This window comes from Lichenostomus cassidix, chromosome 2, assembly GCF_008360975.1.
Source record: "Lichenostomus cassidix isolate B80296 chromosome 2, HeHo_3.0, whole genome shotgun sequence".
In the NCBI taxonomy this organism is placed as follows: Eukaryota; Metazoa; Chordata; class Aves; order Passeriformes; family Meliphagidae; genus Lichenostomus; species Lichenostomus cassidix.
The window spans coordinates 38690598-38704808 of record NC_139482.1 but is presented as its reverse complement, the minus strand read 5'-3'; the positions used below and the strand labels follow the sequence as shown (position 1 = coordinate 38704808).

The 14211-nt window shown below is 43.2% G+C and overlaps 1 protein-coding gene across 2 annotated transcripts in view; it reads right to left on the bottom strand.

Moving 5' to 3' along the window:
• The window catches only part of RARB (retinoic acid receptor beta), a 319878-nt gene that overhangs the window by 8777 nt on the left and 296890 nt on the right, over positions 1-14211 (bottom strand). For both annotated transcript variants that reach the window (XM_085051133.1, XM_085051135.1), the window contains 2 exons: positions 11735-11895; positions 4589-4765 (listed from right to left, as the gene is read on the bottom strand). In XM_085051133.1, coding sequence (XP_084907259.1) covers positions 4589-4765; positions 11735-11895 — 338 coding nt within the window. The remainder of the gene's footprint in view (positions 1-4588; positions 4766-11734; positions 11896-14211) is intronic.

Genomic DNA, 14211 nt, shown 5'->3' with positions numbered 1-14211 from the left:
TGAATCCCCCAGTTCCTCCCTCAGAGGGCAGGACTGGACACCAGCTGCTGCCCTAGCCAGAGATCCCTGCCCCGAGGGTGCCCTGGGGTGATCATCCCCAACAGCCCAGAGGCTGAACACGCACCTGCCACCACACACCAGCTGGCTGGCTCCCTCGCAGCACAGCTCCCTGTGCTTTTTCCCTGGTGCCATAAACCCCACTGTGTTTGGGGTGCATGTTAGGAGTGCTCAGCAAAGAGGCTCCCAGAGCTACTGCAGAGGAAGAACTTCCAGGCTGGATCCTCATCAGGAACAAATTTGAGGTGAGGTTGCACTCAGCGTCGAGCCAGCCCCTGTGGGCATGCACAGAGAGGGACCTGCAGGGGCCCTGCAAAATTTATGATTAAAACAAAGTTGTGGGATTTAGCTACTTCCAGGCTTAGGCAGCAAGTAGGACAGGTTTTTGTTAAATGCAGCCTTCAGGCCTCTGTACCCTGAATGCTGCACCAGGCAGCAACTGGAGGAGCCTGCAGCAGCTCCACTGGGCACTGTGCACTGGCACAGCTGAAGATCAAGTATGTGTTTTCAGCAATGCACTTAGCTTGACTGCAGCAATCTGCTCTCAGGTTTCCTCTGCATTCCTTTGACATTATCCCACAACACACTGTTATTGAACTCCAAGACAGATCATTTGAAATGGTGTTTTTCTTTTTTTTTTTTTTTTTAATTTCTGTCCTTCATCAAGATCTGTGAAATGCCATGGATATTGCTGATCACTGCTAAACCGTTCTTGGGCAAACTTCCAGTGTCAAAGTGAAGCTGATTTCAAGCTCATATTCACTGAAGAACATATGGGAAACATCAGCACTTCAAAATAAGAAATCACCGTATCTTTCTCCATTTTAAACTGAACTACTAATGTCCTCAGTGTTGTTTAGATTTTGCAACCAAGCCAAGTATTTCAGTTGTCACTCTGCTCTTAAATGCCACTTGCAGCCATAAATACAGTTTTTCCTCATTATTAAAGGGCCCTTTGTCTTTAGGAATATTTATGTATTAAAGCATTAGGGATTCTTATGAGCCCATCACAAAGTGCAAAGCAAAAACCCTACCAGAGGCACAAAACCAAAGTCAGCCAGAAAGTTGCATTTACAACATTGTTGCTACCATAGAATTGTTACTCATTTTGAACAGATTTGGTAGGGAAGCTGGACCTACTTTTTAAGAAATCCTGTTGTTAGACACTAGCTGCCTCAGCTGGCTGGGACAGGTCCCTGAGAGGAGAAACTCAAACAGGTGACAGTGGAACAATGATGTTCCATGGTGCTGCCAAACTCCCTCAGCACAGGTTGTTCCACACACACAAATGTCTTCCTGGCATTAACGCACAGGGGTTACGACAGAAAGCAAAACTTACATCATTAAGGATTAGCATTCAAGGATGTCGCAGATTTTTATCCATTGGACTTAAGACAGACAGGACTCTGGACTCTTTCCACATTTGCCTTGCCAGAGCTTGGTGAGGCTGGGGATGCTTGGCCGCTGCTGGGCCAGTGTACCAGCAGACAGAAGTACTAACTTTTACAAGCGTTATTGACTGAATTTTAGTAATATTTATCATTAAAACTTTTGGCACCAGACAAGATATAAATTCCATGATCCTCAACTGGCACCTCGAGCTGCCTCAGGAAGCTTGATGTTATTTCCCTTCCAGAGTTTGTGTTTGTTTGTACATAAAGCAGTTTTTTGGCCCATACCCATTGGAGTTTACTGAGCTCCTGGCACCATTTCCTTTGTCAGCCTGTTTAAGAGGGGCTTAAGCATCCACAGCCGCAGGAATCAATTGAGCAGAGACCTTGGCAGGGTCTATAAATGCTTAAGACTCCCCATAGCTGGTGCTGAAGGGCAGATGGGCAGGGAAGCTGGGGTCCTGCTGGCAGGGAAGCCTGGCCACCCTACCTGGGAGTCCCACGCTGCTCCTCCTGCATGCCATGGCTCTGGGAACATGTCCAGGGCACGGCAGAGCAGCAGGATCATGAGAGAACACTGCTGAGGCTCCCAGCCCTGATCAGCAGAGCTCCCACAGCCTGCACTGGGTGCTCAGTGCAGCAGGAGGGGGAGCAGCACTCGCTCTGCATCTCAAAGTACAACAAAATGGAACATTTGAAACACTCAGAACTAGGACAACTGGCTTGTTGGGGGGAAATATGCACTATTAAAACTGCTCCAGCACTGATATTCAGCTTAAATAAAGATAGAGAGCCACACTGCAATTCTGATTATGTGCAGGTGATGCGGGTTTAATGGATACAGCATTTCACAGGTGGCGCACACTACGCATTACTGTGTCGTGGTAATTATCCCATTTTCTTTTTAAGCAGCACATAAAATAGTCACATAAAGTTTGTGTAAATGTCACACAGGAAAGTTAGAACTATTTGTGGCAAACATACTGTATCTGTTCCTGGTTTTGGGAAAGCCTCAGCTCCTCCCTGCTGTGAGCTCCTATGATGCTCACTATGCCCTGCTCGCTTGGATGTGTCACCTTCTCTGGCTTTGTGAAAAATAAAAAAGAGAATGAGCAGGTGATCAGGAATGACAGGCCTCAATAAAGTTTATAACTAGGGCTTGAAGGTTGCCAACGGCCACAAAGTAAAAGTGGTGAATCGTATTAAAGAATCAACCTTTTCTATCCATTAATTAGTTAAAATAAAGTCACCATTTACCACCTGCTTCATACTCTTTCTAACATGGCAACTAGGCTTTTATTTAATCATTTTGATCAAAGTGCCTTTATCGAGGCAATTCAGATAAAACCCCTACCAAATGGGCTCCCCTCAGTTTTTTAGCCAGTGCTAGCAATGACAGTACTGAGCAGAGATGCAGCAGGGACCCTGTGCAGTAGGGGCTTGCAGATTCCAGAATTAGGGTATTTGTAATCCAGCAGCTATGGAGCCAGGCAGGGCGCAAACAAATGGGGTGGCAGCAGCTTAAGTGCTGAAGTTTTAGGGGTAAAGAGTCTGGATGTGCAGATTCTTGCCAAATCTTGGCTCCTCCCTGCTTTTTTTTGGGTAGTTGCTATATTAACTGTTACAGCACAAAGCAATTCCCATCCCCTAATGCTGGCAGAACACACTCGAGGCAACACCACAGTTTTTTGATCACCATCTGCCATTCTGTGTAAGGGGAACGTAATGGAGTCTGATCAGGACAGAGCTGGTGATGACAGGCGTGCAATTGGTAACGAATGGCCCTGTCCCACGGAGGGACACTCTCAGCAACAATGAGATGGCTGAGTCTGAATGAGTGCCTGCATTAAGGGAACAACAAGAGGTGACTCTCAAGCATGGCAGGGTAACCTCAGCCTTCCCTTTTTCTATAGGCCGAAGAATGATACCCCTTCCCCTCTCCTACCCCTCTTCCTCCTTCATCAATGTCCTCTTGATGCGATTCTTCCAAACAGCTTTTGACAAAACAAGAGGAAAAGGTCACAGCAGTTAACGTCCTCCTCAACATGATCCTGTTTGAAGCGATGCACTTTTAGAAATTCCAAGATTAATTACTTCAACTTCAAATTCCCTAGTTTAAACTCCTGTATCATGCCAAAAAATATATCTACAGCAGCCATCCTACAAGGCGCTTCTTGACTGGCCATGCTTGGCTCAATGAAGACCTGCAGGTTTGTGCTCAGAATAAAAAATTTAAAATATGTTTACACTGAACATACTGTTTACTGCAAGTTATTGCTACAACCAGTAATACCAAACATATTTGCCACCAAAAGCCTGAAGACCTCTATGGTCTTGATAAAGAAATGCTGAGATCCCAGAGGGCTCCTCTGAAGGTCAGCATGACAGAAACAACCGGAGACGAAGGAAGGGAAGACAGCTTGCCTTGACATAGTAGCAAGGCAAGGTCTGGAGAAAAGCTCCCTACCCACCTGCATAGTTCCCTCCTGCAGGTTGTACATTTGTCTTTTTAAAATTAAATTACATTTAGCTAAAATCTGTACCAAGTCCATTACATCAGCCACTTCCACAGATACTTGCAGCACTGGAGAAAGCAGGGGGATGTGAGTGCCAGAGGCTTGCACCTGACAGGCTTCAGGCACATCAACTTCCCCTCTAAAACCTGGAAAACCCTCACTCTGAAGACTTGTGTCTTGTTCCTTAAATTCCCCCATGATCACAGGAACAGCACATTCCTAAACCATTATACAATGGACTGTCTTTCTAGGTATTGTTTATGCAGAGGATTATATTTTGGAGAGAGGAGGAAGGATGAAGGAGGAAGGAAGGAGAAACAGGTCTCTCTTCAACGTTCACAGTAAAGAAAATTTTCCAGAGTTACACATGCCCCAATACCAAAAGATGCCCTTTTTACTGAAACCCACAAAGTGTAAGAACTTTTCCTGAAAAGGATGCTCATCCCCCCCCACACCTCTGTAGGTGTGCTGGGTTCGTCTTCTGACCACACCAGACTACCCAGTAAGTTCAATTGTACAACAATAAGGTCAGGGCTGTTTTTATCCGCCTCTTCCTGTCAATTACAGTAAAAAGAAGAACAGAAAAAGCATTAGTAGGAGAACAATGATGTTAAAAATACATACCAGTATATCCAGGCAGGCTGCTTTGAGTAGAGTTATTTGGTCTGCAATGGTCAAACTTGTAAAGCCTGGCAATCGCTTTGCAAATTCCACTATTTTAATAATGCACTTTGTTGCAAGTTCACTGAATTTGTCCCAAAGCCCAAGGTCCAGTCGAACCCGATGATCTGCGCTGGAGTTCTGGAAAGACAGACAGAAGACACCATAAATCAACAACGTCCCTTTCAGTAAAAGGTTTTCAAGGGAAGGAAACAACTACCACGTTTTCCTTCCAGAAGTACTTTCTATTAACATTCCAGGCATTTTCTGCAGCTTGCTGTTGGGATGATGCTGGCTTTAAACTTGGATTAATCGCCTGAAAATTCCTTGGATATTTCTCTGTTACTTATGATTGCAGAGGCCATCTGTACGAGGAATACAAATGAACTTAAACATTTCCAAATGCCACCCTCATTATTCTTCCTTGCCATTATATAATAAGTGCATTGAGAAAGACAATTTACAGTTGTACCCCAGAAAATATAAATGAACAGTGGAACAAGGATATCGGGTCCTCATCTGGAAAAAGCAGCACAATATTTGGAACGTAGTTTCACATACTTAAGGTCTTAGAAAATTAGTTCTGCTTAATTTCTCTGCTTTGTGGCTCAGCCGCAGCTTTCTGAAGCTACAGTCTCCCATGACTTACTGAGCATTTATTTACACAATGATAAGGAAAACCCCATGTGCCTTGATGAATGCTGTGTGCTCATTTGATGGAGTATCCAACATACATCCCACTGTTGGAAGTCTAATAAGGATACTCTGGTGACATCTTTCAGAGACTGTTTCCATATATTCACCTATATCAGTCAAAATGTCCATCATTTTCTAGAGTGCATAGGAAACTTGTGTTATGTTTGTGATCAAACTCACATTTTCATACATTTGGAACAACCACTTAACCCTTGAAAAAGCTGAACGTGTCAGCCAAGAACTGTCTGACTCAAAATCTGCTGTGACCCCTTTGATGCCAGCCCACCAACACTGGGTGTCATAAGGAGACATGGAGAGTCCATTCCAATCCACCCAGGATTCCTGTAGAGTGACAAGAAGCAGGTAATGATGGAGCTCTGAAATCCCCAAAGCTCCTCTCCTCCTGCCCTCACATGCTAACATTTGATCCTATGCTATTTAGGATGCAGCCAGTGTGACGATGTCCCCCAGTCCCCTATTTCATAAGTCACCAAATTTAGTGTGCATTGCAGATGCCTTCAGCCTCTGGGTGATCTCCTCTTCATTGCAGGAGGAATTTTACCTGTGAAAATATGCTCAGACAGTGGCTTTCTCCCCAGCTGCAGAGGAAACCAATGTGATCAGCTGCCTCAGTCTTAGCTGGTTGAAGTTAAAATGTTAAATTAACTTTAAAATTAAAGTTAAATGAGCAGAGTCTCAACCTAAAAGTCTAACAGACATGGCAGATTAAATAGCCATCAAAAAGCATTCAAATTACACAGATCACACTTCCTTGGAGGAAACATTTCCAGTGAGCCTGCCACCACCACTGCTGATGTGAGGACATCTGCTTCCTTGAAAACCAGTGAAGCCATTATCTTGTCAGCTTTCTTTGGTTCATGGGAAGGACACAGGGATGAAAGAAACTGACGAGGGAATGTGGAGTGAGCTCAGCTTGGCTGTGATGCTCTGGTCCCCATCCCGATGCTGCCTTTGCAAGACACCACCATGGACCATCTGTCACAAAGGGGAGAGTCCTGATGGGTCCCCAGGGCACCACCAGCCTGACATTCACCCTCACTTGGAACAGGGTGGAGATTTGAGCCAGGAATATTTACAGTAGGCCCTAATTGCAAAAAAAAAACCCCTCTAACTGTGCTGAGCAATCCAAACGAGCATACGTGCTCTTTCCTGCTACCCCTCTCTTTAAGGGATAATTAATTAATTTCATCATTTCTATTTGAATTTCTATTCTGGGAACTTTCTCTATTTTGTTTGGGTATTTTTTAAATTACAGAAGAAAGATAAAATAAAATGTCTTTATAATGCTAAACCTAAAGAATTGCCTTCAAAATGGTCCAAAACTAATGGGTTAACAGTCATTGTAATGCCCTTTGAAACATTTCTTTTGGCTACTGGAGTATGCATCCTTCAGATTTATTTTATTTCATCCTCAAGGACCTTGGTGAAATACAGTACATTGGAGGAAAAATAAGATCAAGATGTGCAGTCATTCAGGCTGTAATTAAATTTAATAGGCAGTTTATCCAGTTCATAGAAAGATGGCATAGCAGAGAGCTACACAAAGCAGAGCCTAAAGCAGGAAATCATTTTACAATAGGGTATCCATCTGGAAAAAAAGACGTTGCATGAAACCAGCAAGTGTGAACGAAATCTTCATCAGTATCATATGAGGTTACTTTATCATGCTGCAGTGCCAGCCACAGGAAGTTTGACGTGTCTTCTATTAGGAGAAATGCACAGCCGTCGTAACAAATGTAAATCTAACTCTCTATTATGCAAACTGAAGAGAAGGGGCAGTTAATAAAATACAAAATAACCAGGTGTTTTGTTATGCTGGGTGCCAGATCCCTCAGCATTGGAGCTAATGTGGTTTACACATTATCTTTGAGATGCTACAAATGGAAAGAGTTTTAACGTTCTGTTAACGAATGTTGACACAAATGTCACAGGAAAAAGAGCTGGATTTTCAGCAGCATTTCTCAGTATCTCAACCCCAAAACTGACTCAATGTCAATATACATATTGAACAATAAAACACAGGGTTAAAACAATGCATAATAGAAACAGAAACTCTGATTAAATTTGCCTGGAGATCTCCTCTACCCATGCTGTGAAAAAGATGCAGACGCTATGACTTTTCCTGAATATTTTACTGAAGCGGGTTTTTGGGTGTCTTTTCCAGGAGCAGTCTTGCATGTTTTTCAGGCCTATGCACCAGTGCACATATGGTGGAACAATACTGTAATACACCCCAGTGGCATCTTTACCAGTGGAAAAGCCCAACCTTGCTATGAAATCCAATTAAACAGCCATTTTTGCCACATAAATTGATCCCATTTTTTCCATCATTTTTGTTTTTTCATTGCAGGCTGCTCTGTCTCCACATTAACAATACGGGATGAGGTACTCATAGAAACATACACAGCAGCAGAATCCCTACTGTCTTTAAAATCCACTTTACAAAGGAAACAAGGCTCACAGGGGCACTCTGCCCTAATCAGGAGCACTCGTGATGCCTCTTTAGTAAAAGCAGCAATGCACTCCAGCTCCAGTGACTTCACTGAGGACCATGCCACATGTCCCTGCTCAGTCCCAGTATCAGGAGATATATATCTGTATATATCTATATATATCCATATATATCTATATATATAAATCTGTCTATATAGATGTAGAGGTATATCTATATACATATATATATGCATATATCTATATCTACACCTATCTATATCTATATCTATCTATATCTATATCTACCTATACATTCCTCTGCAACGGCACAGAACAATAGCTGTGTAACTTCTAAGCCCAGAACTTAAAAAGAACAAAATGCTGCCAAGATGTGGAACCTCTTCACTTCCAGCCAGCCAAGAGCAACCCAGGAGAATCTGCAGCAAGGATCTGCAGAGCCAAAATTGTTTTCTGTTTTATCCTCCCTTTATCACAAGGCTGGATGTAACACAGCTGTAGACTTACAAATAATACCACTCTCGAGGGACAAGCAGTATAGTTACACTCAATTATACTATAAAGTATGACATCTCCAGAGAAATTACTAAGGCACTCTCTCTCTTACCTGGATGACAGTAATAAAACAGATCTGTTTATGATGGACTTTTGGAATCTGTTACATTTAAACAGCTTGCTGATTCTCATCATTGGTAGAACTTGTCACTGCCCACCAATTGCAACTGTTAAGTCAAATGACCCAGGGAATTTAATGCGAGTGCTACTCTCCCATTATTTTTAGTAGACTTCTATTAACTATGGAAAGTATGGGGCCACTTTTTAAAGAGCAGATGGATATAAAAAAACATAATTGAAAATGTTTTTCCAAAACAATTTTTAACAGGTAAAACCACACAATTGGGGGTGGGGGAAATCACCATGTAACCTTTTGCTCAGGGAAATGCAGGCTGCAGTGCTCAGGAGTGAGAGGAGCCAGATGCACAAGCCAAATGCCTGAACAGATTAATTTTTTTACTATGTCTCTGTAAGGTCCTTTTTACTTTACACTCTTAAAATTCTTTGCTCTTCTTAGCAACAAACAAAATCTTCTTTTAACACAGTCTGAATGATCACTTAACCAAAGGTACACAGGGGCTGCCCTTGCAGAAGTTTCTGCCATCCACCATCCCTGTCAGTACTTGAGTGCAAGGCTCACAAAATTCAAGGGAATCCACACTGGTTAAAACACTCACTTCTCACCTCTCACTCAGAGAATTAAATAAAAAACTCTAAGGTTATAAAAGCAATCTGTGTGCTCCGTAGTGTGAGCACGCCATGCTTCACGACTGACAACAAGTAGAACCAGGCATAAAACCAGGACTGGGGGCAATCTGCTACCTGTACTAGATTGTTCCTATCAAGAAAAGCAGAGTGGCATAGGCTTCTAGCTCCCCTTGGACTCAGCACTTAGAAAAAGAGCTGTGAGCTCCTTTGTTTTCTGAGTTCTGGTCTCCAAGTGTCTCAGATTATTGCCAGAGCCCTGCTGTTTGATCAGCAGCTGGTGCTGGTGTCCAAGCACCAGAGCTGTGCTCCTCTGACTAGCACACACAGTTTCCACATCCCAGATCCTCCAGTATCCTCAGCACTGTAGAAAGGCTTCTTCCCTGCCCCTGGGCTGACGGGCAGCTGGAGGGGAAGGTGACCCTTACTCCAGCCCCAGTGCTACTCTATCCTTCCCACATGAGCTCTTGACACTGAAGTCCTACATAAAATGCTGGAGTGGCTGCCAGACCTGACCTGCATGAGAGATTTAAATACTCTGCATTTCCCACAAAGACTATGAGAATGCAGCAAGAAGCCAGCATTTAGCACCACTGCTATTAAGTTTTGATGCAGCTTTTGAAGGAAGCTGCATCGCTCTCAAAGCTTCAAGGTAAGCTAAAAATAACTTCTTTCAGTATCATTTTGTTATTGCAACTTGTATGGTACCAAGCCATGACAAAGTAGGAGGGAGCTCAGCCCTGTGCAGCAGTCCACTGCTGTGGACTTCCAACAGACCCCTGCTAAAAGCAAGAAATCTACTTCCCTGAGCTGTTCCATCGGGCCTGAAATATGAATGAACAACAGCCAGCCTCAGAGAGAGCGTGGTCAGGTCATGGCTACTCATGCTTCATACACAGGCCAGATTAATCTGTTCATTACTGAGATCCAGGTGCTCTCAATAAGGGCTCTAAAATTCCAACAGGACATAAACTCACCACGGGGCTCAGAAGGAACCTAAGGACGAAGGCATCATCACTGGGTGTGATATGCAACAAGACCCTCTCCAATTTCATCCACTTGTATCATTTCAGGAGCTAAAATATTAATGATACTTAAGCATCCAATACCTAATGCAAGCGCAGAGTTACCCAGGTTTATCTTTCAGCCCTCCAGGATCTTTGGCAACTACCAGGATGCAGTACCCTCCCACCAGCTGCAGTGCACCCTGCTAACCCTGAGGTAAAATGGAAGTACATAGCAATGTGCTCCTGCTGGGAAGGACCAGAGAAGCATGTGGAGGACAGGCTCCTTCCCCAGTTTACATGCAGCTCAGAATTAAATGTGAGAAGTGTTTGTGAAAATACATTCAGCAACATGAAAAACATGCCTTCGTCTAACATCACACCATATGTGCTTGCTTTTCTTGCACTTAAATACCAAGTCTTACACTTAGACCTCAGAGTTTTGAGCCTTGCACTTTGTTTTGTAAATAAATTAATATGCCATAAAACAGCACCCTGCTTGCTAAAACAGTGAATATTGATGGCACACAGCAATTTGCCTACATCACTCTGGGAAATTTAATGTTTGTTTCAATAGCAGAAAATTTACTCAAAACAGAGAGCAGTCTAGTGATAGAAATATTACACCTGGCCTCTGGGGATTGGTCCCAGATCTTCAGCTGGGGCTGGAGGGCAAAGACCACAGAGACAGATGTCTCCTTGCCCCAGCCATGTCACTCCTGAACTCCTGCTCTCGGCAATGAGAGCACATGCTTGACTACCTCAGGATGTTTTGTGTGTCCCTCTGAAACAGCCAGTGCTGCTGCAACCAACAGCAAGCCCAGACCCAGCAAAGACATTCTTCTACTGAGAAGGTTCTAAACATTACCAACAGTTTTTTTCTATCACCTCTTTTATTACTACATTTGAAAACTTGAAATTGAGTTTTCTTTAATCAATTGGTATCACTGAGTTTCCCTGTATTTAGCAATGCATATATGTATGGGAGAAAAATTATTTCCCCGACTCACCCCTGCAGAAGTTCCCATAGTACTGAGCTTCTTGATGGGGGCTGAGTTTTCATTTCTAAAAGCAGCAGAAGTTTTTGCTGCTATGTGATATTTTGGTAGACTAGGAAAGGATGTGTAATTTTTGGGGTTGTCATGTGCAGAGCCAGCAGTTGAACTCAATGATCCTTGTGGGTCCCTTCCAACTCAGGATATTCTATGATTCTAGGAGTAAACTGCAAATGAGCATTTTGGAAACCGTTTTACTTAAACATTTCATATTTTCCTTGACCTTGGTAGCTTTGGGACTATCACCAGTAATCCAGCAGCATTTAAGAACTCCCTACACCTGCAAAGCTGTAATCCGCTGACGCACGAGCAGAGATCACGCCTTTGGAAGCCAACAAATTTCTAATGAATGATGGAATGTAACTGACTCATGGTCTTGGAGCTGGTCGTTTGGCTGGATTAATCCTCCAGGAGTCTCTTGCGATACAGCTAAGTAGCGCTCACATCTAAGTGCAGCTTCTCTCCCCAGCAGGCACTGTTTGCACACACACCTCTGGTTTTTCCTGGCTACAGAGGTGCAAAGAGTGCATCTATTGCTCCATCTATTTAAAATATCCAGAGCCTCCAAAACTCCCATCATCCATGCATATCCAGAATGCTACATGCCTCAAAATCATACTCACCGTAGTGTATTTTCCCAGCTGGCAGAGTGAGGGGAAGGTTTCCTGGTGAGCTTTTCGGATCTTCTCAGTGAGATCATCTAACTCTGCTGTCATTTCATAGTTTTCTGTGGACTCCTGCTTTGAAGGTTCCTTCTTCTTTTTGTTCCTGTCATTTCTGACAGCTGTACAAAAAGCAGAGATATAGATCACATGGGGTTATTCAGATCAACCTATGTTGCTTTTACTGCTCTATTTCAGAACACTTTAAAATGCTGTTATTTTAAACATACATTATTTTAGGTGAATAGAAAAATGTTATATGCACAGAGAGCACTAATTCCAGCTTATTTATTTTAAAATAATTTAATAACTAAATGTAATGAGCAGTGATGAAACCAAACTAACACAGAGGTTTGTTGTGGGTGTGCCATCACACTCCCATAGCATCTGCCTTCCAGGAAGGTCTACTGAACTTCATATGCACAGTGTCTTAGTAACTTTGTGAAGTGGGATTTTTTCACTGTAGCACTATAGCTGTGCATAGTGGATGGTGAAGTCTTCTGCAGCAATGCAGTTGCTATTTTATTGGATGTGAACAGCACTAAAAAAAGGCAGCAACCGTCTTTCTTCTTAAGTACCTCAGCATGGAAGATAGCAAAGTCCCATACTAATACAAACTCCACCAAACAAAAGTTATTTAAAAGGGAAGTTAAATGTGAAAACAGTAAATGAAAGAAGATGAAACACGTTAAACTCAAGTTCTGAAGATCAAAGGAGACTCACAAACACTTGAAAGAGTAAAAATGGCAGTGAAGCTATCTAAAGTTGCTTGCCATCTGCTTCTGCACTCAGATCAGCCTTCTACCTTCCCCCGGCCGTGGGGAATTACTGGAAATATGCATCGTGCGCACTCGTGCTGTAATTGATTTCCCACATATTTGTGTTTTGTAATAAAATATGACAGCTGCTCCATCACCATGCTGCTCTTTGTTCTTTTAATGAAAATAGCTTAATTTTACAAAACGTGCCCAGGAGATAAGTCCATGTCCACAGTATTGCCAGTAATTGTGAATTTTATCAGGAGGCTTGCTGTTAGCTAAAGCTAACGTCTTAAGTGTAACCAGATGCATAAGGCTTTACAACAAAGCCAAGCAAAATCAATCCCTCTCCCCAAAGACTCCATGTCAATATTAAACACCCTGAAGACTAAATGTTACTGGATAAATAAAACCAATCCTACCATTGTTAGTATTCAAAACCTCACGATATTTAAAACAAGGCCCTAAACTCGGAGGGTGCGGCTGGTGGGTTTGGCACGTGTGAGCATGGCCAGGGATTTTGGACAGCCAAAGATCTGCTGATTCTTATTTGTATGTCCTGCCCCAGAATGTGCATCTCTCTGTGCCGTAGGGAAGGAAGAACAGAGCCACCTCCGTGCCAGCTCTTTTTCCCTGTGGGTTCCCCAGACCCATCTCCATGTCTTCTGTGGTTGCTTCCTACATGCCAGTGAAGCACAAATCATCACAAAGAGCAGAAAAAATAGTGGGCTGGGAAAGCATCAGAGTCAGGGCCATCTACAGAAATAACATATTGCATGTAATAGAAAACAAGGAGTAAAGACGTGGTGTATTGTTTCTCCTTCATGAGGCCATTAGGCACATACTCCATGCAATCTATGCCTCTGGTTTTCTCACTAAAGGTCTGACTTTTCAACTGAGAGAACTTTGACACTAATCATTCACATTTTAAGCATGAATTTCACTTAACTGTGTGACAGACCCACACTGAAGTCAGTTGTGCTTGGCTGCATCAGGGCTGGGATGCTGAGTACCTCACTGGATTAAAGCCTAACTGTGAACACCATCAATTTTGGTGTTTGGAGAACACAGACCCAAAGGAGGCCAGCAAGAATGGACCAAAAAAGTTCTTTCTTGCAAAGGAACAATGCTACCAGTGAAGTCAGGTTTAAGTGGATGGACTGGATCCCCCCCGCTTCCTTTTAGAAGTTTTCCCTTCAAGCAAATGCTCTGATTTGTTTGCTGGACCCCGGGGCAGAGCACAAGCACCAAGTTTTGCACTGAAAAAACATCCAGGACCCACAGGTACATCTTGAGTGCAGCAAACTGCCACTGAACTTCAGAAACAAATCCTAATCACTGCTGAACTTGGGAGATAAAAGAGATCTTAGAAACTTCTGTAAACTACACAACCACAAAGAGCAATAAACCTCTGTCACAAAGCCCCACTTACTTATGGCTCTATAAGCCAATTGACAAATTTGCCAAGCAGGCAGCCTCAGCAACTGCTTCCCTCAACAGCTTTGAACTCCTCATGGAAGATGAACACGTTATAGGCCAGGCTTCAAAGCAGATGCCAAGGGCTCTCAGAGACTGGGAGATAACTCTGGCAGGAACCCTGCCATGCTCCTGTGCTACTCACCACTGGTCCTTTTGCAGCTGTACCTGAAGTCCCTTTCCCTCCAAAGGCCACCAGAGGGA